Source organism: Nerophis ophidion, linkage group LG12 (assembly GCF_033978795.1).
Source record: "Nerophis ophidion isolate RoL-2023_Sa linkage group LG12, RoL_Noph_v1.0, whole genome shotgun sequence".
Classification (NCBI taxonomy): domain Eukaryota; kingdom Metazoa; phylum Chordata; class Actinopteri; order Syngnathiformes; family Syngnathidae; genus Nerophis; species Nerophis ophidion.
Window position 1 is genome coordinate 23,393,599 of NC_084622.1, and position 27,542 is coordinate 23,421,140.

Here is a 27,542-nt window from a genome sequence, read left to right on the forward strand (position 1 = left end):
GGAGGCCCTGCGCTGCAAGTGTTGCTTTAAAGCACGCCTCGCCAAATGTGGCAGTTAGTATTAGCACCTTTGCTTCATACTTAGGTAATCATTTAAATAATAAGAATTCAGATCTGCACAAGAAGTAATTAAAAGTGACAGGTAATAATGTTGTTAGACCTTTCCTGCTGTTTGGCTCCGATGCAGACTGTAGTCGAGGAGCACAGGGCAGCTATTCGCTCCAGGGTCGATGTTTTTGTCGGGAGTAACACCCTTAACTTTACCCGGAAATGGGTCTGCTAAGCCCTACTTTCAGGTCAGAATGACGAGGCTGCCGGTTCGTGACAATCTCTATATATATTAGTTTTTCAGGACACAACCGGACCTGTTAATTACTTTACTTCGCAATGCACGCGCTCCCTCTCTTTACTTGCGCACTCACTCACTGACGTCACTTAGTCAACAGAATGCCATTCTCTCAAACACTCATACTGTGCGCAACTTTCACAACATAGTTAACCAGCTGGTCTGCACGTGTAGATATGTAGACACGCACACAACTTGATGCCAAATATTAGCTGCGTTAAGACTGCCCAATTAGCGTCAACTAATGCAAGTGAAATTATTGAATTTTGTAACAAATTGCCTCAAATCGTGTTTTATCTTTAACAATTGTGCATTTTACCTGCTACATCTGTGTACATTTATCCATATTTTTGTTTTTAGTACATACTAATAATTGTATTTCTTTTAAAAGCACAGGCCAGGAGGAGCAACCATAAATCATGAAGCCTTTAATAGGATTTCTATAAAGCTTTTTACTATATTCTAATCTAATACTTGATTATGGCAGACTAAAGTTGTACCTGCAACAAGAAAATCCCAAAGTGTTTAATGCCCTTTAATTGATATTTCACCATTGTAAAATCGTTCTTTGAGTGCAATAAGAAACATATGTTTATTGTATTGGAAGCGTTTCTGTTTAAGTAAGCCAATATTGAAATTTATTTGAGTTCTTTTTATTTGGAAAAGTATCGAAAAGTATTGATATACATTTTGGTAACGGTACCAAAATATTGGTATTGGGACAACCCTAATATGTGTGTGTGTGTATATAAAAAAACAAACAAAAAAAAACTATATATATATACATATATATATATGACGTTTATCAAAATTCTTCTTCTTTGTACTTTCTAAACAATTGTAGTTTGAACAGCCCCTTAAACTGCATAATATTGGTACGTTGTTTGGTATCCTTTCTTAGTCTATTCCATGATATCATCTTACTGCAACAATGTTCCTATTTTTCTATTTTGCACATTTCCAGTTAATCTCCAAATGAGAATAACACTTCAGCAGAAAAGCATATAACCTCTTTCCTGTTGAACCTTCCTGTAATTTGGTTGGTGTTTTTTTCTAGTGAATTTGATATCCTCTACAAAATTTAAATCCAGCAGTCTCTATATTTACTGTAGATGCACTTGTCTTGTTGCAGGGGAAAGAGTGTCCGAATCTGTTCAAGTTTGAAGTGATATGCCTCAAAAACAGGATTATGCGCACACAAATTTGAGGTCTGATTTCAAGTATTCAATGTAAACAGCATAGCTCAGAGGACATAGAGTGTAGAGTAAAAAGAACAGTAGTGGACCCTCACCTGATTTTCATGGGACTCTTTTTCTTAAACAATTTCTTCACATAGTCATTGTAGTAGCTGCTGTTTAGATCCTACAGGACGTGTGAGAAACCACAAGACAAGTTTAGTAGCAAACAATTTAACATTAGTACAGGGGGCTTTTAAACCATGCACTCCATGGTCTCACCAGAATTGTTTGGATATTGTAAGAAAAATTAAGCACTATATTATTTATTCAGACTGGACTAGCTTCGATCGCCACACCACTTTAATAAAATAACAGTACTCAAATAATCTGCTGGTTTACTCGTTAAACAAATTAATTTTGATAGTTGAACACATATTGACCGTGATATTATACTGATTTTGTTCACATTTTTCATGAGTTTTTCAACGATCTAAAACTTTTACTATATACACAAAACACCTATTCATTTTATTATATACACAAAACACCTATTCATCCCAAATATTGTTAAAAAATCTGTCTCAATCTGTGTTCGTGAGGACTTCTTTTTTGCCAATATAATCCATCCCACCTCAAGTGTGTCATTTCAATATGCTGATTAAACAGCATGACTATTTCACAGGTGTGCTTTAGGCTGCCTACGATAAAAGGCCACTCTGAAAGTTTCGCTTTATTTGGGGTCTGACAGTTTCAGAAAAGCAGTAAGTATTTGGTGTGACCACCATTTGCCTCATGCAGTGCAACACATCTCCTTCGCATAGAGTTGATCAAGTAGTGGTTGATTGGGGCCTGTGGAATGTTGGTCCACTCCTGTTCAATGGCTGTGTGAAGTGGCTGGATATTGGCAAAAACTGGAACACACTGTCTTATACGCCGATCCACAGCATCCCAAACATGCTCAGTGGGTGACATGTCCTGTGAGTATGTTGATAATGCAAGAACTGGGATGTTTTCAGGAATTGTGTACAGATCCTTGCAACATGGGGTCGTGCATTGTCATGCTGCAACATTAGGTAAGAATGATGCGCTTCCCTGAGACGGTTTGTACAGAAATTCTTTGGTTATGCAAACCAATTGTTGCAGCAGCTGTCTGGGAGGCTGGTTTCAGACAATCATAGAGGTGCACCTGCTGAATGTGGAGGCTGGTGTGGTTACACGTGGTCTGCAGTTGTGAGGCCGGTTGAATGTAATGCCAAATTCTCTGAAACGCCTTTGAAGACGGTTTATGGTAGAGAAATGAACATTCAATTCACAGGGGGCATGGCGTAGTGAGTAGAGCGGCCGTGCTAGAAACCTGAGGGTTGCAGGTTCGCTCACCGCCTATTGACATTCAAATCGCTGTCGTTGTTTCCTTGAGCAGGACACTTCACCCTTGCCCCCAGTGCCCCTCACACTGGTGAATGAATGATAGGTGTTGGTCGGACGGGCCGTAGGCGCAAACTGGCAGCCACACTTCCTTCAGTCTACCCCAGGGCAGCTGTGGCTACAGATGTAGCTTACCACCACCAGGTGTGAATGAATGATGGGGTCCCACTTCTCTGTGAGGGCTTTGAGTATCTAATAATAGAAAAGCGAGATATAAATCTAATCCATTATTATTATTATTATTATTATTATTACTACAGGCAACAGCTCTAGGGGATATTCCTGCAGTCAGTGTTGCGTTTATATTTTTGTTCAGTGTCTAGAGGTGGATGTGTGTTAAACGGGAACTGCACTTTTTTGGGGAATTTTGCCAATCATGCACAATCCTTATGTACGTCAAGCACATATGTATTTTCAATGAATTCTGACTTGTAAACTAATGCGATCAAAAGTCTGCTTACAAAGGAGCCAATGAGACTCGCTCTATTCTGCCTATAGAGCGCTTAAAAAACATTACAATTCCTCCATCAAGGTTTTATATACACGTAAGTATATATGTAATGTAGTAACAGGAACATTCATAAAACCATGTAATATTTACATATTTTGTTCATTTTAAGCATTCGGTGGTGCATTCATTTTACGAATGCATCACGTTTACTTTTTCCTTCAAAACACCACTGATTATTACTCACTGTGGACCTAAAGAGCGCCAATAATCATAAAACACCACTTACTGTACAATGCCTGTGCTCTTTGGGATGCTGATATATTTCCATTTAGATGAAGAATGACTCATAATCCTTGCGAAATAAAAAGGTGGGTGGAACCAAGTGTCTTTTTGTGTCTTTCTCGCCATTTCCGGTTTTAAATTGGATGTCAAAGTTGACCCAACTTATCAGATTATGTCATCACCCTTCTATTATCAAGGTAAGAGGCATTATTTATGATCTAAAATAAACTTTCACAAGCTCCGAGGCAAGAAAAGCGTTGCAGGAAGTCGGAATTGCGCTGTTTTGGAAACGGAAATGCACAGAATAATTACTTAAGGCTGTGTATAAAATGACCAAAATACGGTATAAATTGTACATATTACATATTGTTATAATCAGGTCTGTTACTACATTATATATAGATTTTCATTGTGTATATAAAACGTTGATAGAGGGTTTTGAAGTTTTTTTTAGAGGGCTTTGAAGGCTAGAAAAAAGGTGAATCCTATTAGCCGCATCTTGCGAATGTTTTTTTTTATCATCTTTAAAATCCATCCATTTCCTACCGCTTATTCCCTTTGGGGTTACGGGGGGCGCTGTTGCCTATCTCAGCTACAATCGGGCGGAAGGCGGGGTACACCCTGGATAAGTCCACACCTCATCGCAGGGCCAACACAGATGTACAGACAACATTCACACTCACATTTACATACTAGGGACCATTTAGTGTTGCCAATCAACCTATCCCCAGGTGCATGTCTTTGGAAGTGGGAGGAAGCCGGAGTACCCGGAGGGAACCCACGCATTCACGGGGAGGACATGCAAACTCCACACAGAAATATCCCGAGCCCGGAATTGAACCCCTCAGGACCTTCTTAATGTGAGGCAGACGCACTAACTCCTCTTCCACCGTGAAGCCCTTTAAAATCCCTTTAAAATCCTAAAAAAAAAAAAGACGTGTTTTTTTCTCTCATAATTATGAATGATAGGGGGAAAAAAAAGTGTAGTTTCTCTTCAAGTTGGAAATAAAATTTTGAGTTACAATCATCCCTGCCATTAGTTGGCAGAGCACATGTCACAGTGAACCCCATAACTAACCATATAAGGACAGCGATGAGAAGAAAAAGTGAATTATTTTTCACTAAGAAGGGTTCGGTGAATGTGCATATGAAACTAACGGGGTTCTGTACCTCCAACAAGGTTAAGAACCACTGGTCTAAAAGGTGAACATTTATCTATGATAATATGGAGAAGCTGCTAATAGTGTTTGACGACGAAGCTGTTAGATACCGTAGAAGTCCACTCTCCAAAGTAAACACTTTATATTACTACGTTACATCATAAAACTAATGTAGTTGTTTGTAGTACATTCTAGTGTATTGATTTTCATTCAATATTACTTAAAAGGCATGTTACATGTTAAAATTGTGCTGTTTTTTCATTTTATTTGGCTGCGTACAAGCACCAATTTAATTGATTTCAATTAATTTAAATGAGACAAGGATCTCAGTTATAAGCATTTTGAGTTAAAAGCTTTCTTACAGAACTAAGTTGAGATACTGCTGTATTTAACAATTTCTACCTAATGGTTGTGGATGGTAGTTGAGAAATCAAATGTCCCTAATTTCACATAACAGTTTGCAGTATAAAAAAATAGCATCAATACCTCGAAGAAGCAATTCCTGAAGGAATTGTGTGTGAATACTCCCATGTTGAAGTTGAACTGAAATGCTGACAGAATGTGGTATGAATGTAAGAATAGTTTGAAAGTTTGAATTGTTTGAATGTTGAAAATGCTAATGGAACGTAGGATGAATGTAGAAGTGTTTTAAATGTTGAAATGGTTTAAATGCTGAAATTATTTAAACGTTAGAATGGTTTGAATGTTGAAGAGTTTGAATTTCCAGGGAAACTACAAATTGGTTTACAACTTGGGAAAGTGTGGAACGTGTTGACATTGGAATGGTTTGAATAGGTTGAAAAATGTGGGAATTGTGCAACATGGAAAAATGTCCCATTCATTTAAATTGGAACTTCCTGCAAATTTGGGAATTTGGGGAAAAGCGGGATTTTTTTTTAAAAATGATTAGGAGCATGAATGTCCTGAATGAGCTGAATTGGTTTGTGTTGGAATTGTTTTAATAGGTCAAAAAATGTTGAATTAGTAACATTTTTTAATCGAGAAATTACTGGAATTTCAGGAAAACCGGGAATTTTTGTAGTTCTTTAACCAATTTGTTTTTTGTCCAGAATATAATGAGTGTTTTGACAGTGGAACGGTTGAAATGGGTTGAAAAATGTTAAAGAAGTAGTCGAAGTTAAGAAGAGTGGGAGTAGTTTACCAAAAATCGGGACTTCCTGGAAATGTATTGAATGTAGAAAAATGGTAGTTTGAATATCCAGGATGAGTTGAATGTGTTGAAGGTGGAACAGTTTGAATCTATTGAAGAATGTGGGAATTGTGTAAGTTCGATAAATGGCCAATTCATTTTGAGTGGGGAAAATGCAAAAAAAAAGGAATTATAGAAAATCCGGGAATTTTTTTTTTTTTTTTTTTTTTTTTTTAATTGTTGAAGTACAGCACATAATTCCTGAACAAGATGAATATTTTGAAGTTGGAACAGTTTGAATCAGATCAAAAATGTGGGAATTGTGGAACTTTGAAGAATGTCCCATTGATTTCAAAGGGAATTTTTAAAAAATTGAGTATTTTGGAAAAGCAGGAATTTTTGGGGAAATGGTAATAAACTTGAATGGTCTGAATGAGTTGAAATGGTTGGGGGTGAAGTTTTTCCAAATTGGTCGGGAAATGTATAAGTAGTGACACGTTAAATTGAGAAATGGTATTACGGAATTCCTGAAATTTCGGGAAAACTGTGGATTTTTCCAGTTCAAAAACAACTTTTTTTTTGTCCTGATTAAGAAGAATGTTTTGACGGTGAAATGGTTGAAATGCGTTGAAAAATGTCAAAGGCATTGTCGCCATAAAAAAGGGTGGAAATAGGGCTTTGGACAAGCAGGAATTCTGGAAAATCCTGGAATTTTTTTGAACTTGGAAGAATAATAGTTTACATTTCCAGAATGGTGGAATGTGTTGAAGGTGGAATGGTTTGAATAGGTTGAAAAATGTGGAAATGGTGAGAAATTGAAAAATGGTCAATTAATTTTGAATGGGAAAAATGTCCCGGAAAATCTGGAATTCTGTGAACGCCCGCGATTCCCAAATAGGTTGAACAGTAGGAAGTTGGAACGGTTTGAATCGGGTGAAAAATTTGGTAGGTAGAGCACGCCAAAATCTGGAGAAGAAGAAGAATAAGTTGAAATTAAAGGATAAATAGATAAGTTTTGGTGTAGAAAACTATGTGTGAATGCTTTACAGCATTCACACAATAAGCTGAAAATACTTATTACAAATCTGAAAGGTAGGCCTTAGAGTAAAGAAGTGTTATCATAATTGTATCCCACTGGGAGTGACACCAGATGTATTCATCAGTTTACAGTTTAAGTGGATCACATTCAAATATTGTGTGTTTGATTGGCATGGCGAAGTGGGTAGAGCGGCCGTGCCAGAAACCTGAGGGTTGCAGGTTCGCTTCCCATCTATTGACATCCAAAATCGCTGCCGTTGTGTCCTTGGCCAGGACACTTCACCCCTGCCCCCGGTGCCGCTCACACTGGTGAATGAATGATGAATGAATGATTGGTGGTGGTCGGAGGGGCCGTAGGCGCAACCTGGCAGCCACGCTTCAGTCAGTCTACCCCAGGACAGCTGTGGCTACATATGTAGCTTACCACCACCAAGTGTGAATGAATGATGGTTTCCCACTTCTCTGTGAGCGCTTTGAGTATCTAACAATAGAAAAGCGCGATATAAATCTAATCCATTATTATTATTATAATTATTGATTACTTGATTACATGTTTTATTTTGAATTATTTTTAGTTAACAGCTGAGATTTTTGCTGTACAATTCTTATGGTAATATACAGTAGTTAATTGGGGGATATGGTGTGTTTGTGTAAAGCCATGCTTTTGTAAATACATATAAGAGTCCTGTCTTGCAAAGATTAGCATAAAATAAACATGCCATTGTTATTTCTTGGTGGAAAATACATAGCCAACCTTTTCGTAATCTGATCAAGAACATAACATAAACCAATTACATCAAATCTACTTAAAATGAGCCGCTGGCACATTGCATAAGCCCTAAGAACTTTGACATGGTCCAAAAATGTGCACACATTCGTAAGAAATGTACAGTACGTCTTAGTGCAGGCTTATGTGAATTTAGTTTTAACAACGTATAGATGTAGAATATAAAAGTCTAAACAATAATTCAACACTATGACTTACCTCAGTAACATTAGTCTTTTCCGTGCCCTTTAAGCCCTTAAAGAGGAGAAGAGGATACTGGAAACTAAGGAACGCTAAGCAAGCTATCTGGGGTAGGCTTGCAAAGAGTGAGTAGTGCTTATGTATCTGTAAAGAAAAAAGACAGGATATTTTGCATTATTCAACAACCATGTTGGGTGCCCGTAGAGTAGTACACACATTGAAACCTGTATTCTTAATTTTAGCTGCACATACTTGTCAACATTTGCATTTTAACATTTTTGAAATTTCCCAGTCAAATGGGAAAAAGAGATTGTAATTGTGAATCAATATAGAAAATGATATTGTTCTGAAGAGATTGGCTCACAATTGGTTTTCCTTTGTTCGACGTGCTAAAATCAAATCTTACAAAAAGCATAAATTTGTTCAACATTTCTCTTCTTTCGATTGAACAATAGGGCTCCTTAATAAGCCTCCTTTTTGTCAAGATGTGTACATAAGTGTTTCTTCATGTTTTACAAGTATTTTGCGCTGTCTTACCTCAATTGCCCCGCCCCCTCCCGTTACCTACAGAGTGTGTGCGACCAACCATATTTAACCATATCTCAGCTGCATTCGGGCGGAAGGCGGCGTACACCCTGGACAAGTTGCCACCTCATCACAGGGCCAACACAGACAACATTCACATTCACATTCACACACTAAGGATCATTTAGTGTTGCCAATCAACCTATCCCCGGGTGCATGTTTTTGGAGGTGGGAGGAAGCCGGAGTACCTAGAGAGAACCCACGCAGTCACGGGGAGAACATGCAAACTCCACACAGAAAGATCCCAAGCCTGGGATTGAACTCAGGACCTACGTATTGTGAGGCACATGCACTAACCCCTGTACCACTGTGCTGCCCTTATGGGTGTTCTTGTCTCTCATAATGATTGCGAACGATAGGCTCTTTCAGGGTGCACCAACTTAAGCGTGTTTTGAGAAAAGAGCTGTCTGTCGGCTAATTGTATTGCTTTAATTTGCAAGTAAACATTTGAGTTACGAGCATCCCCGCCATTAGTTGGCATAGCAAAACCAATCCAATCCACTTCATCCATATAGCACATTTGAAAAAACAATGAACGTTTCACAAACTGCTGCAAAATAGTTAAAAACACATTTAAAAGCAGAATACAACTAGGACAGTGGAACATAGATCCACTTGTTAAACAGCCTGCTTGAGAGCCTCAGGACTGCAGAGACCATTAAAGACACACCTTTTTTAATCAGGCCTTTTACTGATCATGTTAAAACTCTTATTTTTTGTGTTTGGTTATTTTCTTTTGTATTTATTAATATTATCCATCCATTTCCTACCGCCTGTCCCCTTTTGGGGTCACGGGGAGCCTATCTCAGCTGCATTCGGGCAAAAGGCAGGGTACACCATGGACAACTCGCCACCTCATCACAGGGCCAACACAGATAGACAACATTCACGACTGTAATTCTCTAAAGGTTAGGTATTTATTAATTGATTAATGTATTTTACATATTTTATTTTTACATACAGTAAAGGCCAAACGTTTGGACACACTTTCTCCTCCGCGTTTTCATTACTTTCATGACTATTTTCATTGTCAATTGTCACTGAAGGCATCAAAACTATGAATGAACACATGTGGAGTTATGTACTTAACTAAAAAAGCTGAAATAACTAAAAACATGTTTTATATTCTAGTTTCTTCAAAATAGCCACCCTTTGTTCTGATTACTGCTTTGCACACTCTTGGCATTCTCTCTATGAGCTTCAAGCACACCTGTGAAGTGAAAACCATTTCAGGTGACTACCTCTTGAAGCTCATCGAGAGAATGCCAAGAGTGTGCAAAAACGTAACCAGAGGTTATTTTGAAGAAACGTTTTTTTAGATGGCTTTAATTTGATATTAGTTATTCTCCAGTGTGGACGCTTCAAATATAGCGTTTTTTCGTCAGTCTTCCTGTTTTGTTATTGTCAATAGTGCTGTGCATGCGTGTGTGTGTGTGTATATCCATGTGTGTTTTCCTCTCCTTTATTTTTTTCCTTTCTGTAACGTATTTTGTGTTGCTACATGCCTGTGTATGAAAAGTTCTAAGTAAATAAAGCTCGTTTTGATTTGACAGTGATGTGTAAGAAACATTTAACTCAAAATATATACATGACATGCATAAAAGAAAGCAAAATAAACCAAAATCACCAAATAATCGTTCTAAAGTTTCGAAGTCCAGCAAAAAACGCACAATCGCTTGTGGAGTAGTGTTGTGCCATTACCAATATTTTCGTACCGGTACTAAAATTATTTTGATACTTTTCGGTACTTTTCTAATTACAGGGTACCACAAATAATTGTAATATTGGCTTTATTTTAACAAAAAAGCTTAGGGTGCATTTAAGTTTGTCCTTAAATAACATAGCGAATATACGAGACAACTTGTCTTTTATTGGTAAGTAAGCCCACAAAGACTCCTAATTAGTTTGCTGAAATATCATTCTATTATTTTGTCAAATTTAAGGACAAGAGGTAGAAAATTAATAATTAATCTACTTGTTCATTTACTGTTAATATCTGTTTACTTTCTATTTTAACATGTTCTATCTACATTGCTGTTAAAAAAATGTAATAATCATTTATTCTTCTGTTGTTTGGATACTTTACATTAGTTTTGGATGATACCACAAATTAAGTATCACTCCGATTCCAAGTCGTTACAGGATCATACATTGGTCATATTCAAAGTCCTCATGTGTCCAGGGACATATTTCCTGAGTTTATAAACACGATATCTTAACGAAATCAAACAATGGATGTCCGCCAACTTTTTGCAACTCAACACCAAAAAAACAGAAATGCTGATTATCGGTCCTGCTAGACACCGACCTCTATTTAATAATACAACTTTAACATTTGACAACCAAACAATTAAACAAGGCGACTCGGTAAAAAATCTGGGTATTATTTTCGACCCAACTCTCTCGTTTGAGTCACACATTAAAAGCGTTACTAAAACGGCCTTCTTTCATTTTTGCAATATCGCTAAAATTCGCTCCATTTTGTCCACTAACGACGCTAAGATCATTATCCATGCGTTTGTTACGTCTCTTCTCGATTACTGTAACGTATTATTTTCGGGTCTCCCCTTGTCTAGCATTAAACGATTACAGTTGGTACAAAATGTGGCTGCTAGACTTTTGATAAGAACAAGAAAGTTTGATCATATTACGCCTGTACTGGCTCACCTGCACTGGCTTCCTGTGCCCTTAAGATGTGACTTTAAGGTTTTACTACTTACGTATAAAATACTACACGGTCTAGCTCCAGCCTATCTTGCCGATTGTATTGTACCATATGTCCAGGCAAGAAATCTGCGTTCAAAGGACTCCGGCTTATTAGTGATTCCCAAAGCCCAAAAAAGTCTGCGGGCTATAGACCGTTTTTCATTCGGGCTCCAGTACTCTGGAATGCCCTCCCGGTAACAGTTCGAGATGCCACCTCAGTAGAAGCATTTAAATCTCACCTTAAAACTCATTTGTATACTCTAGCCTTTAAATAGACCCCCTTTTTAGACCAGTTGATCTGCCGTTTCTTTTCTTTTTCTCCTATGTCCCACTCTCCCTTGTGGAGGGGTCCGATCCGGTGGCCATAAATGACGTACTGGCTGTCCAGAGTCGGGACCCAGGATGGACCGCTCGTCCAGAGTCGGGACCCAGGATGGACCGCTCGCCTGCGTATAGGTTGTGGACATCTCTGCGCTGCCGATCCGCCTCCGCTTGGGATGGTTTCCTGCTGGCTCCACTTTGGATGGGACTCTCGCTACTATATTGGATCCACTTTGGACTGGACTTTCACTGTTATGTTCGATCCACTATGGATCGGACTTTCACAATATAATGTTAGATCCGCTCAACATCCATTACATTCGGTCCCCTGGGTGGGGGGTTGCCCACATATGCAGTCCTCTCCAAGGTTTCTCATAGTCACTGCCACCGACGTCCGACTGGGGTGAGTTTTTCCTTGCCCTTATGTGGGCCCTACCGAGGATGTCCCTGGGGTTTGTGCAGCCCTTTGAGACACTTGTGATTTAGGGCTATATAAATATACATTGATTGATAGATTGAATATACTTTTTTTTTTTTTTTAAACGAAAGAAGATGTGATCCCAAAAAAATATTGACGTAATCATTGTAGTATCGCTCCTGTACCTGGTATCATTACAGTGGATGTCAGGTGTAGATTACATTGTGACGCCGTGAGCTACGGTATGTAGTGAAGCATGTTTAGCTATTCCTCGTCCTGCAGGGATGATACTTGTAAGAAACTTACTTTATTTGTTGCCATGGAGGCAAGGATTAATGATTTAGAAGTAGCTAAAACACTGCAGACTGCGGCTGGACTTCAGCCGCTAGCTATCTAGCCATGTATTAAAGCACCTTTTCCTGAGGGCGTTTCAGTGTTATAACTTCACCTTTTTTGTTAGTTTGTAAGCCAAAATGCATCCGTTCTCCCTTTTCTGTCTTCACACATTGTCTGCTTGTAAGTACTCTGTGATTGTGTGCTGCCGAACATGCTCATCTGCTCGTAAATCATCAATGACATGACGTTACCATGAATTGATTAACGTGGACCCCGACTTAAACAAGTTGAAAAACTTATTCGGGTGTTACCATTTAGTGGTCAATTGTACGGAATATGTACTGAACTGTGCAATCTACTAATAAAAGTATCAATCAATCAATCAAAAGACGACGACGGGGGCTTTGGGGGGTGGGGGGTGGTGGTACTTTTCAGAGGCGGTATAGTACCAAATATAACTAATTAGTATCGCGGTAATATACTAATACCGGTATACAGTACAACCCTATTCTGAAATTTACCCAGGATTTTGGGACAAAAGGAGACATTTTTTAGCAACCTCAGAGACCTTGGTGGGTGTTGACTTTTAAGAGGTCTGAAATATATTTTGGTGATGATCTTTAAAGAAATTTTAAACAAATTCTAAAATGAACTAGGAGCCAGTAAAGGGGTGCTAAAATGGGAGTAATGTGCTCATGTTTTTTTGCAAGTTTAAAGGCTAAGGACTAACTGCAATCGAGCGAGTGAGGCCTGATCCACGCCAAAATAGAGTGAGTTGCAGTATTACAATTGTCATGAAATAAAAGCATAGATTACCTGCTCAAAGTGGTTAAAAGATAAAACTGATGTAATGTTTGCTAAAAGTCTCAGTATACTTGATCAAACAACAGAGTTAATAATTTCTTGTTTTAATTTAAAATCATTGTTAAACATAAAACAGAGATTTGTGACTGTGGGTTTAAAATAAGGCATCAGAGGGTCCGGGTCACTAGAGTGATCGTTCGGGTTTACATTTGAGCCGAATAAAATTATTTGCCTCTTGTTCTCATTTAATTTCAGGAAGTTTACCGCCAACCATGCTTTTATGTCCTCAAGACAATTTAAAAGAGGTTTTAAATATGTGACACTATTCCTTTTTAGAGGGACATACTGTAGATATGTGCATAATCAGCATAAAGATTATATATTACAGTGTTTTAAAAATGTGTTGCATGGAGAGGATGTAGAGTGGGGTCCTAGAATTGAGCCCTGAGGAACTCCAAAGACATGCACCTGGGGATAGGTTGATTGGCAACACTAAATGGTCCCTAGTGTGTGAATGTTGTCTGTCTATCTGTGTTGGCCCTGCGATGAGGTGGCGACTTGTCCAGGGTGTACCCCGCCTTCCGCCCGATTGTAGCTGAGATAGGCGCCAGCGCCCCCTGCGACCCCGAAAGGGAATAAGCGGTAGAAAATGGATGGATGGATGGATGGAACACCACAGGACAAGGATGCACAGGCTGAGGCAGACATCAGTTTGGATTTTAAAAGAGTTGTTTGTCAGATATGACTTGAACCAGTTCAAGGGTGTGTCTCTTAAACCCACACATTGTTCCAAGCATCTGATGAGAGTTGCATGATCTACTGTGTCGAATGCATTAGTTAGATCTAAAATAATTAAAATGGCGGGATTGCCACAGTCAGTGGATATTAAAAGCTCATTGAAACCCTTAAAAGGTATTGAATTGTTTTTATACAAAATATTTCTTATCTCAAAAGCATGTTACATGTAAAAATTGCACTGTTTTGGGGAGGGGCCAAACACCAATCAAAAATTTGAAATTATTTTCAATGAGAGACGATTTGAGATACAAGTGTTTTACTAGAAGATCCGTTATAGCAGTGGTTCTCAAATGGGGGTACGCGTACCCCTGGGGGCACATGAAGGTATGCCAAGGGGTATGAGATTTAAAAAAAAAAAAACTAAAAATAGCAACAATTCAAAAATCCTTTATAAATATATTTATTGAATAATACTTCAACAAAATATGACTATAAGTTCATAAACTGTGAAAAGAAATGCAAAAATGCAATATGCAGTGTTGACAGCTAGATTTTTTGTGGACATGTTCCATAAATATTGATGTTAAAGATTTCTTTTTTTGTGAAGAAATGTTTAGAATTAAGTTCATGAATCCAGATGGATCTCTATTACAATCCCCAAAGAGGGCACTTAAAGTTGATGATTACTTCTATGTGTAGAAATCTTTATTTAGAATTGAATCACTTGTTTGTTTTTCAACAAGTTTTTAGTTATTTTTATATCTTTTTTTACGAATAGTTCAAGAAAGACCACTACAAATGAGCAACATTATGCACTGTTATACAATTTAATAAATCAGAAACGGATGACATAGTGCTTTATTTTACTTCTTTATCTCTTTTTTTCAACCAAAAATGCTTTGCTCTTAATAGGGGGTACTTGAATTAAAAATTTTTTCGCAGGGGGTACATCACTGAAAAAAGTTTGAGAACCACTGCATTATAAAACCATTTACAGAAAGCTAATACGTTGAGGTGGTTTGCAGCAACTATTTAGTGCATTAAACTTTTTTTTATTGCAGCTCTTCTCTGTGGACTAAGGACTGCAATGAATAGTTCTTTTCATGTATTTCATCAAGTACATTTTATGGTCTGTGCTGATGCGTAACGCTCTGTCTTGCAGATTATCTAAGCACTGCAGCACCGGTGGCATTCAAAGAAAAGCCACCATTACAAAATATGTAATAAAACCCGGATGCCACTGAGACACATTAAAGTGATTAAGTATGACGAAGCCTCTTGATTAAGACCACCAGACTGTGGAACTAATTGCTTTGAGTCAGAAAACCATTAATTTCACAGAAAACTCTAAAAAAAAATATATATATATATAAAAATGATACAAATATATATGAGGCACAAAAAGATTACATCTCAAGCAGCCAAAATCCACTTTGAAAGGCTGATATTAATCATTTCAAATCACATTTTATTCTGTGTATGATAACACTGATCATTACCATTAATGGGTTTTCCAACCAGAGCAAATTAGTTTTCCCTGCATTTATCTTCAGTGAAACACTTTGACTAAATGAACAATGTTGAGAGTGATCTATGCATACCTGTGGTGTTTTGGGACAATCTATCTTCTGCCAAACCAGGATGCTAAAGTGTGTCCATGACAAAAGGCTACCAAGAACGTAGCCCAGTTTATTATGCAAGGTTCCACATGCCAGGAGAGGGTAGTAAAGTGCGGGGTAGAAGAAAACGCCCAGGATTATCCAGTTCTCTGTGGATACAACACACAACGTTCATCAGCCAGTTTATTAGACACACCATCACAATCTACCTATACAGGAGCTGTATTAAATAGAACATCTTTCCAAATACACAGCGCATCCGGTAAGTATTGACAACACTTCACTTTTTCCACATTTTGTCATGTTACAGCCTTATTCCGAAATGTAATCAATGTATTTTTGTCCTCAAAATTCTACAGAGAATACCCCATATTGACAATTTGGAAAGTTATTTTTTTTTGATTATTGCATATTTACTAAAACAAAAAATCAATACTTTGTTGATGCACCTTTGGCAGCAATAACAGTCTCAAGTATTTTTTGAATACTATTCATTATTTAAAAATATGTATAACAGCACCATTTACCCGATTTTCCGGACTATAAGGCACACTTAAAATCCATTTCTTTTCCTAAAACACGGGAGTGCGCCTTATAACCCGGTGCACCTAATGTAAGGAATAAGTTTGGTTGAGCCTACCCACCTCAAAGCTATTTTATTTGGTAAATGGTGTAATGATAAGTGTGACCAGTAGATGGCAGTCAAACATAAAAGATAAGTGTAGGCTGCAATATGATGGCAGTATGTCTCAAGTAAACAACACCAAAATTTTAAATGTTCCATTGAAAAACTATAACATTACACACGGCGCTCAAAAATCCATCAAAATGTTTTAGTATCACTTTGGTATGCTATGAAGCATATTATATTGTTTTGCAATATTACGCAAAAGCAACTTTCCTTACCTTCTGGTAATTGCTGATCTATATTTGGGATCTGCATAAATCCGGAAAAATTGCGCGCGCCCGCACCAACGCCACAGTCGGTAGGATTCTTCTTTTTGTCTATCTTCTTGTTATGTGACATTCATTCTCCACTGTTGCCATTTCTAATAGTAGTGTAAAGTTATTTCTTATATCTGTCAGTTAACTCGCCATGAAAGCGCTAAAACATACCGGTGTAGTGAGTTTACATTATTCACCCAAGGAACTTCATTCCGGTCCGACGGTTTTTCACGGGACACATTTCCGGTTGTGTTGTTTCCGAATGAGGAGATGCTGCTCCATTATTGATTTAAGTAAAGTCTGAATGTCATTAAAACAGTTAACTCCATCTTTTGACACTTCTTCCACTCTTGTCCTTTCACGCAACACCGCTCCAACAAAAGATGACGGGGAGAAGACGGTGCCGAAGGTGAGCCACATAAATAAGACCGTCCACAAAACGGCGCATTCGGAAGAGACTGTCACTGTCGGCTTGAAGATGATCCGTAAAACAATCCATGGACATTTTGACCAAAGAACCACCATTACATGTTATGTAGACCACAAGGAAGTGTTTTCAATTTAGAAAAAATAAATAATAATATGATTCCTAAAATGCGCCTAATATTTGAAAAAAAGATTAAAAAAAAAATGTACGTTCATCGGCAGTGTGCCTTATAATTCGGTGCGCCCCATGGTGTGGAAAATACGGTACTGATACCGTGCTCCGTTATTTAGCTCAGTCTGGTGCAGTTCACTGTTGCTGACTACCATAATAATAACCATATGGTAAAATAATTCCCAGGCAACGCTTTCATTGGAAAGAAGTTGTATTAGCTACTGAAAGAGTGATTTTAGCAGCTTTTTGTTCATTTGGCATGTGTAACATATAGACATGGTCCAGTAGGTTCTGTTTTGGTGCCAAAGCAATTCTGAGTGGCGAGAGACCACACTGGTAAATCCTCTGTGCTAAACCTTGTGTTGTTTCAGGATTTTAAAAACTTTCAACAAGATTGCCAACATTCATTTAATTCCTGTATAATTTAATTTCTGAAAAAAAAAAACAGCTTATCCAGTTCCTAATATGAAAATAGTCCTGCAAGGAAAGCAATTAAATTACACAACATAGCTAATATGTGAAAAACATCCTGAGCACAAGGTTCACTCCTAATCTAGCAGGATATAACATTGTCTTCTCCAACAGATTTACAGTGTGTGTGCCACATTAATTAGAAAAACAGATGTTGGAGGGAAGTACAAAGATGACCTCACGTTTGTTTTCTGCCTCCGTCGTGAAGGGGAGAGGGTTTGGTGATACAACGAGTCCACAGAGTTTGCACAACAGCACTCCAAACACAGCCACGGCCAGGCCCTTGTGCTGAGTATGGTCCAGGAAGTTGACCGGGCTGGGAAACCAAAGCGGAAAGGTATTTAGAACTCAGGTGTGAGTGGCCTCACATGCAGCTGAGATGGTTATTGAGCAGACTTGATCAAAACAGTCCTTGACACTGGTGTTGGTCGCAGTCAATTAAACACAAGCAATAGGTGACGCCCATTCCTGCAAAGTATTTCACATATCTGGCTTACTGTTACAGCGGGTCATACATGTTTTGAAGAAGAAATATAGAATCAAAAACCCAAAACTTATTTGAGATATTTTTATTGAACAACATACTTCCATTTTATCTGCAGGATTTGGATGTGTCGTCTGTCTCAACAGCTTGATTTTTAAAGACTGTTTATCTTTCAAATCTAACAGGCTACATGAGGTTTTTTTCCCCTCGCATAAAGCATTAATGTCTCTGTATACTTTTGCCTATCGTTCACAATCATAATGAGATACAAGAATATAAAAAGGTGTTTGGCTGTCTATTAATGCAGCCGATGGGCGCAATCAATTTTTTACCTCCTAAATAATTTTAAAAATGCATTCAAAAACTGTCAATACTTCATTCACATTCTATACCCCCGTAAAATAACCAAGCTGTAGCGACAGTGTTATTGTAAGAGCGAACACTGAGGAACTATTTTTCTATCGTAGTAACACATCCACGTTAGCCATAAAAGCCAACTATGGCAAGAATTAAGCTAGCTTCTACAACAACACAAAACACGTTTGAGTTTGTAATGCACAATTTGTACTGACTGAAAAACATGAAAAATCATATTACAGGATCTGTAAAGTATTAGCCCACGTTTCATGTTTTGTTTGTATACAGCTGAGCTAGCCAGACAGCGTTTGTACTGTAGTTGTTCAAACACGCATGATGTGCTGCGTGTATCATGATCGATATTGAAGTGACTCACTGGATGGACAGTTCGTCTGGTGCAGTGGAACTGGGACGTTTCCTATTTTTTTTGGGTAAGCAATCCATTTATGTCGAAATAGCTCGGCTCCAAGTTCCATATTTATAGCGTCATAATCGCTTTCATCCCCCTCTCCCGGCTTAATTCTGCTCCAACATCTCACTCTCCCTTCGTGCTCGCTTCCATAAGCAGCAATATACTCAGCTTTAAAAGTATAAGGTTGTAATTCTTCATTTGTCGAAAAATAGTCATCATCGTGGTCTGTTACCAAGTCTCTCAATAATTTTTAAAATGGATTCAAAAAACGTCAACAATATTTAATTTATGTTCAGTAACCCTGTAAAAAAAACATGCTGTAGCAACATTGTTATTGTAAGAGCGAACACGGAGGAACTATTTTTCTATCGTAACACATCGGCGTGCTTCGGTATTGGCCGTAAAAGCCAACTATGGCATGAGATTAGCTAGCTTCTACAACAACACTAAAAAATGTTTGAGTTTGTAATGCACAACACTGCTATACAACACCAATTTGTACTGACTCAAAAACATGAACAATCATATTACAGTATCTGTAAAGTAATAGCCCGCATTTCATGTTTTGTTTGTATACAGCTGAGCTATATAGTATACAGCTGTAGTTGTTCAAACATGCATGGCATGCTGCGTGTATCATGATCGATATTGAAATTACTGACTGGATGGGCAGTTTGTCTGCTCCAGTGGGCCGGGGACGTTTCCTGTTGATTTTGGAAAAGCAATCCATTTATGTTTAAATAGCTTGGCTCCAAGTTCCATATCTATAGCGTCAAAATTGCTTTCATCCCCCTTTCCCGGCTTCCGTCTGCTCCAACGTCTCACTCTTCCTTCGTGCTTGCTTTTATAAGCAGCAATATATTCAGCTTCAAAAGTATAAGGTTGTAAATCTTCATTTGTGCTAAAACAGTAGTCATCGTCTTCTGTTACCAAGTCTGCCACGAATCCAAAACACACTTGTTTGATTCCGAACGCACATGTTGCCAGAAGTCAGATGTGCGCTGCTACTGAAACAGAAATCAATACGCGGAATACATCAATCCCGGAAATTATTAAAATAATCAAAATACGGTAAATGTTGTACATATTACATATTGTTATATATAAACTGGCAGTGTGTATATAAAAAAACACTGCTGGAGGGTTTTGACATTTTTTTAGAGGGCTTTGAAGGATACAACAATGACTACCATTATCCGCATCTTTCAAGGGTTTATCATCTTTAAAATCGTTGAAAAAAAAAAAAAAAGACCTGCGTGTTGTTGTCTCTCATAATGATTGTGAACAATGGGCAAAAATTAAAAAAAAAGTGCAGTTGCCCTTTAAGCAAAAGAGAATACTTTTCACCAGTGCTATTCAACTGGCGGCTAGAGTGCTCCTGTTGTGTAAAGGAACATGGACCACATTTAACCTTAGACTTCCTTTTATTGTCATTCAAATTTGAACTTTACAGTACAGATAAGAACAACATTTTGTTGCATTAGCTCGTTGTAGTGCAGGATAAAAGAGCAATAAGGTGCAGATATAAATAGATTACTGTACGGATAAATATATTGCACTTTTGCATATGCATCCACGTTTATGGATGTGTGTTATATTGTCTTTATATTCCAGCTAGTTAATCAATTTTTGTGGGGAATTGAATAGATTATTATCATGTGTTCAAGAGTCTTATGGCCTGAGGGAAGAAGCTTTTTACAGAACCTCGAGGTTCTGCTACAGAGACTGCGGAACCTCTTCGTAAAGTCCAGCTTGAACTTGGACCACATTTAACCTAACTAGCAAACACAGTTCTTGGGATGCAACTCAGTATTCTTCTTCCTCCAAACACGACGAGTTGAGTTTATACCAAAATGGATACATGGATGATACAGCACAGGATTGGGAGAATGTCATGTGGTCAGATGAAACCAAAATAGAACTTTTTGGTATAAACTCAACTCGTCGTGTTTGGAGGAAGAATAATACTGAGTTGCATCCCAAGAACACCACACCTACTGTGAAGCATGGGGGTGGAAACATCATGCTTTGGGGCTGTTTTTCTGCTAAGGGGGACAGGACGATTGATCCATGTTAAGGAAAGAATGAATGGGGCCATGTATCGTGAGATTTTGAGCCAAAACCTCCTTCCATCAATGAGAGCTTTGAATGGTTAACCAAATACTTATTTTCCACCATAATTTACGAATACATTCTTTAAAATTCCTACAACGTGAATTCCTGGATTTTTTTTTCACATTCTGTCTCTCACAGTTGAAGTGTACCTATGATGAAAATTACAGACCTCTGTCATCATTTTAAGTGGGAGAACTTGCACAATCGGTGGCTGACTAAATTTTACGTCCTCTCATTTTTATCACTTGGGTTATTTAACTCGTGGGTTGCAAGTAAAGTTCAAAAAACATGTGAGAAAGTCACACTTTTGCAGCAGATTTTTAAAAAAACACCAGAGTGCTTTCATAGAGATGATCTTTGACTCAATTTTTGCAAAAGCTCCTTAAAAACAGTAGAGCATTTCTATGACTTTGGTGAAATAAACAGACCAAAATCAAATGTCTACTATGGAGGACGGTGGTTTTACCGAATATACAAAACAAGACTAACAGTGAAGGGAGATGTATGGCTCCCCTGTCATTAGCTTTCTGGAAATGTGGTTCCCAAAAATAATTTACTTACAAACGCCTTTTCCATATGAGTTGGGAAATTGTATTAGATGTAAATATAAACGGAATACAATGATTTGCAAATCCTTTTCAACCCATATTCAATTAAACGCACTACAAAGACAATATATTTGATGTTCAAACTCATAAACTTTATTTTTTTTTTTGCAAAAAATAATTACCTTAGAATTTCATGGCAGCAACACGTGCCAAAGTAGTTGGGAAAGGACATGTTCACCACTGTGTTACATCACCTTTTCTTTTAACAACACTCAAACATTTGGGAACTGAGGAAACTACTTGATTGAAGCTTTGAAAGTGGAATTCTTTCCCATTCTTGTTTTATGTAGAACTTCAGTCGTTCAACAGTCCGGGGTCTCCGCTGTCGTATTTTACGCTTCATAATGCGCCACACATTTTCGATTGGAGACAGGTCTGGACTGCAGGCGGGCCAGGAAAGTACCCGCACTCTTTTTTTACGAAGCCATGTTGTGCTGAATGTGGCTTGGCATTGTCTTGCTGAAATAAGCAGGGGCGTCCATGATAACGTTGCTTGGATGACAACATATGTTGCTCCAAAACCTGTATGAACCTTTCAGCATTAGTGGTGCCATCACAGATGTGTAAGTTACCCATGCCTTGGGCACTAATACACCACCATACCATCACAGATGCTGGCTTTTGAACTTTGCGCCTATAACAATCCAAATGGTAATTTTCCTCTTTGTTCTGGAGGACACCACGTCCTCTGTTTCCAAATATAATTTGAAATGTGGACTCGTCAGACCACAGAACACCTTTCCACTTTGCATCAGTCCATCTTAGATGAGCTCGGGCCCAATCAAGCTGGCGGCGTTTCAGAATATTGTTGATAAATGGGCTTGGCTTTGCATAGTAGAGTTTTAACTTGCACTTACAGATCTAGTGACCAACTGTATTTAGTGACAGTGGTTTTATGAAGTGTTCCTGAGCCCATGTGGTGATATCCTTTACACACTGATGTCGGTTTTTGATGCAGTACCGCCTGAGGGATCAGAAGTCTGTAATATCTTCACTTACGTGCAGTGATTTCTCCAGATTCTCTGAACTTTTTGTTGATTTTACGGACAGTAGATGGTAAAATCCCTAAATTCCTTGCAATAACTCATTGAGAAATGTTGTTCTAATACTGTTTGACAATTTGCTTACAAAGTGGTGACCATCACCCCAACATTGGAGGTCTGGGGTGGTCCACTAATGGTGCATCGCATTATTACATATATTTGCTTTAAAAGTTATATCTAATTAGAAACCAGTGTGACAGCTATAAACATTGGCGAAAAAGATTATTATTTCAAGATGATGTTACGTAATCAAATAAAATACAAACTTTATTAGAGCCTCACCTGAGTAAGCCTGACAGTCCTTTCTGTCTGCTGCCCGCCTTTATGCGTCTGGCTAAAACTGCCAAGATCACCATGACGACGAGCTAGAGGAAGAAATATATTATTAAGTGTTACATGCAGAGATGAATGCTCTGAAGAGATGTGAATTCCGTCAGACTTCACTGTGCTTTGGACAAAAAAAAGTGGATGACAGATGGCACAAAAGGCAATACCTCGTTAGTGCTCCCTGTGGATGAGGCCTGAATGAAAAATCATTAGTCAAGATCATTGACCAGTGAGAGTTTGGTGAACTATCATGACCTGGAACACATTGAGGAAACACCCAACAAAGGGAAGAATGCCTTGTGCTAAATTGGACCTGTAATGACCAACATTATGAGCACCTATTAGTCAAAACAAGTCAATCATGAAATGAGCCTGAGGAAGTGCAAGAGAAAATGCTCTTTTTGTTTAATGTCTATATTTATATTAAAAAAAATGGGCTTAACAATGCGATACACTATAATATGTTAGAGGCCCGCTTTACTTCCCAACAAACTAATTTTGGTTTGTAAATGATGTCTTTTTAATTTTTCCACCTCTCACTTTAAAAACCCCTGGTAAAAACCTTACATTTTGGTTTGCTTAAATTGTGGTTTGACAAACTGTGGTTAACCTCAGTGTAAAGCATTTGAGGCCCATTTTGAAGAATCAAGTAAACAAAAATGGATCCAAGTTCCCAATTAAATAAGGATTTCAAATTGAGACAAATCTCCTACTCTTTATAAAACATTTGTAAAATTAGGGGTGTTAAATGATCACTTTAATTATGATTAATTAATTTCAATTAAATTTAGCGCATTGCGTTTTTTAATCGTGTTTATTTCATTTTTAATTGTCTCTATATGCCTGTGAGTTGCCTCGCTCTCATGTGCTTTATTGTGAGCAACAACACGACTGCCATGTGGCACAAAGGTAATACGTAGTTACAGTGAAAAAGAAGCTTCACTCTGTCACAAAATTTGGCTGGTGATGTTAGCAACTTTAAATAGTGAAGGATAGGATGAATTATATTGCTCATTGCTCAGCTGGTTAACCCTCATGTCAGTGATGTGGGATATCGGATATTCGTGGAAATATTGGTATGAGTGTCTTGTTTAGCACTGTTTATTAATGAGTAATCTGTGTTTATGTATTGAGTGTTGTATGTTGTTGTTTTTTGTATGGACCTTGATTCTGATGATAATAAACTGAACTGAACTATATGTAACTAATAGTGAAAAATAATCATAATTAACTTGAATACGTATCAGCAGTTTGTCTATGGTTTCTATATGTTTGAATGTTGTTTAGTTTTTAGCGTAGAGTATGCTTTTTGGACAAATTATGGAGAAAAATTAAGTCACTTTCGGGTGTGTTTTGATATTTTGATGTATTCACATCAACACTTTATAAGACCTGAAGTTTTATTTTAGTGGATAAAACAGACTGCAACTGTTTAAGCCTGTTAAAAACAATACTTTACTTTATAAAGCCATTTTTTTGTTAAAATACTTGTCCAAATAAAAAAAAAAAAAATTAAAATCAAAACAAGTTAAAGGCTTTTCTCAGCATTTTAGTTATGATTAAAAAAGACAATTAAAGATCACAATGAATTAATCATTAATTTTTTTTAAATCACTTGACAGCACAAAATAAAATTTTCTAAATATTTGTGTAATAATGTTAAAAGATTTGCTCTATTTTGGTATTATTAAGAGTTTTAAATCTAGTTTGACTTTTAGCAGAGAGTCTGACAGCTTGCAAGTAGTGCTAAATATTGTAAACTTATCATCTTCCTCTGGCACTGTTCCCCTAACATTAAAAAAAGCGGTTATTCAAAAAGCGGTTATTAATCTTCTGCTCAAAAGACCTAACCTACCGACCAGTGTCCCACCTTCCCTTTACCTCGAAAATCCTCAAAAAAATTGTTGCACAGCAGCTAAATGAACACTTAGCGTATAACAATCTCTGTGAACCCTTTCAGTCTGGTTTCAGGGCAAATAACTCCACGGAGACAGCCCTCTCAAAAAGGACTAATGATTTATTGCTAACAATGGATGGTGATGCGTCATCCGTGTTGCTGCTACTTGATCTTAGCGCTGCTTTCGATACCATTGATCATAACATTCTATTAGAACGTATCAAAACACGTAATAGTATGTCAGACTTATTAGCCTTTTCTTGGTTTAACTCCTATCTTACTGACAGGATGTAGTGCGTCTCCCATAACAATGAGACCTATAAGTATGTAAAGATAACCTGCGGAGTTCTACAGGGTTCGGTTCTTCGCCTCGCACTCTTCAGCATCTACATGCTGCCGCTCGGTGACATCATACGCAAATACGGTATTAGCTTTCACTGTTATGCTGATGACACCTGTACATGCCCCTAAAGCTGACTTAAATGCCCTTAAAGCTGACCAATACGCCAGATTGTAGTCACCTAGAGGCGTGTCTAAATGAAATTAAACAATGGATGTCCACTAACTTTTTTCAACTCAACGCTAAGAAAACGGAATTGCTGCTTATTGGTCCTGCGAGACACGGACACCTATTCAATAATACCACCTTAAAATTTGACAACCAAACAATTACACAAAGCGACTCTGTAAAGAACCTGGGTATTATCTTCGATCCAACTCTCTCATTTGAGTCACACATAAAGAGTGTTACTAAAACAGCCTTCTTTCATCTCCGTAATATCGCTAAAATTTGTTCCATCGACGCTGTGTTTATTATTCGTGCGTTCGTTACATATTATTTTCGGGTCTCCTTTCCGCCCGTGTGCAGCTGGGATAGGCTCCAGACCCCCCACTACCCTGTAAGGCACAAGCGGTAGAATATAGATGGATGGATGTCGAGCATTAAACGACTACAGTTGGTACAAAATGCGGCTGTTAGACTTTTGACAAGAACAAGAAAGTTTGATCATTTTACGCCTATACTGGCTCACCTGCACTGGCTTCTGTGCACTTCAGATGCGACTTTAAGGTTTTACTACTTACGTATAAATTACTAAACGGTCTATCTCCGTCCCATTTTGCTGATTGTATTGTACATCATGTCCTGGCAAGAAACCTGCGTTCTAAGAACTACGGCTTATTAGTGACTCGCAGAGCCCAAAAAAGGTCTGCAGGCTATAGAGTGTTTTTTATTTGGGCTCCAATATGCTGGAATGCCCTCCCGGTAGTCGTTAGATAATCTACCACAGTAGAAACATTTAAGTCCCATCTTAAAACCCATTTGTATACTCTAGGCCCCCCTTTTAGACCAGTTGATCTGCCGTCTCTTTTCTTTTCTTCTCTGCCCCCCTTTCTTGTGTGGAGAGGTTATCAGGTAACCACAGTTGTTGCGCTAGCTGTTCAAAGGGTGAACAGGGGTGCATCAGTTGATGATGTCTCTGCGCTGCTGACTTGTCTCCATTCAAGATGATCCCTTGCTTGCCCCACGATGGACTGGACTCTCACTTTATTAACCGTATCCTCTCGGCATCCATTGCACCGGTCCCCACATCTGCGGCCCCCTACAAGGTTTCTCAATACGCCCATGGGGTTGAGTTTTTTTTCTTGCCCTGATGTGGGATCTGAGCCAAGGATGTCATTGTGGCTTGTGCAGCCCTTTGAGACACTTTTGATTTAAGGGCTGTATAAACAAACTTTGATTGATTGCTTTGATTGAAGTAGGGCACAATTTAAGTTGTTTCTGGTAACTATTTTATTAAAAGATGGAAAGTGTGTGGTATTAGAATACCTCTATAAAAAGGCCTATGCTGCCTCTCCTAGGTCACAACATGTTCCCACAGCTTCAGTACCGTTTGTATTAGTGTCAAGTGGTACTGTAGCACGTTAATGCAACATGTAAAGAGACTCACAGAAACTGCGCTGATGCATATGTGGTAGAGCCTGTCATCTGCAGTCGGGTCACATGGAAGAATGACTCTAAAAAAAAAAAAAACATGTGAGGAGAACAATCAGTGTGTGTGGTAGCACACGGCCTTAAGTAAATGAGCAGGCCTGCACCTCACAAAACCTTTCAGGACCTTTTTGTGGCAGGCAACTTTGGAGCTAAAATCCCATAGCGGAGATTTGCATTTAACCGGATTGTTACCAGCGTGACGCAGGAAACAACTAATGCCTATGTTCACTTTCCCGGGCGCTACAAGAGCAAGAATGCCTGGTCATGAGGAAGTCATTACTACTTTGATAGTCAAAGAAGTTTGTTGTACACTATCTGCAGCTTGGTAGAAACATCCAGGATGCACAACAGCCTCTCACCTGTGCAAACATTGAATCATTTTGGGACTTTGGCCCTCGCACAAAACACCGGACACTGGCATCACATCAAACCACATGTGTATTTAAAGCAATGTCAAAATTCACAACCACAGTCGGAGTTTGTAGAGAGGATACCAAACTGTTTACACATACGGCAAAACTGAAAACCACTTGCAAGCTACATCAAAGTTGGCAAGACCACAACTCAACACCACTTACAATTTAAGTGGACAGTTTCATGGCAACTATTCATGACAAAACCCATTTCCGCAAATACTATCCTACAGTGTATTTAGCAATACTGTTCTTATAATAATATTTAGTTTCTGAATCATTCTGGGTAAGTCTAAGGATGGAAACAGTGTTTGTTTTGATAGTGAATTAAAAATAGATGAAAGGACTAAACATTA

General features: G+C 38.2%; 1 protein-coding gene across 1 annotated transcript in view; it reads right to left on the reverse strand.

Annotated features, from left to right (window-relative positions):
* stra6 (signaling receptor and transporter of retinol STRA6) overlaps positions 1-27,542 on the reverse strand; it is a 56,862-nt gene that overhangs the window by 18,872 nt on the left and 10,448 nt on the right. The window contains exons 3-8 of the mRNA XM_061917108.1: positions 26,730-26,796; positions 22,839-22,921; positions 17,720-17,853; positions 15,506-15,672; positions 8,015-8,140; positions 1,637-1,707 (exon numbers count right to left, since the gene is read on the reverse strand). Of these exons, the coding sequence (XP_061773092.1) occupies positions 1,637-1,707; positions 8,015-8,140; positions 15,506-15,672; positions 17,720-17,853; positions 22,839-22,921; positions 26,730-26,796 (648 nt within the window). The remainder of the gene's footprint in view (positions 1-1,636; positions 1,708-8,014; positions 8,141-15,505; positions 15,673-17,719; positions 17,854-22,838; positions 22,922-26,729; positions 26,797-27,542) is intronic.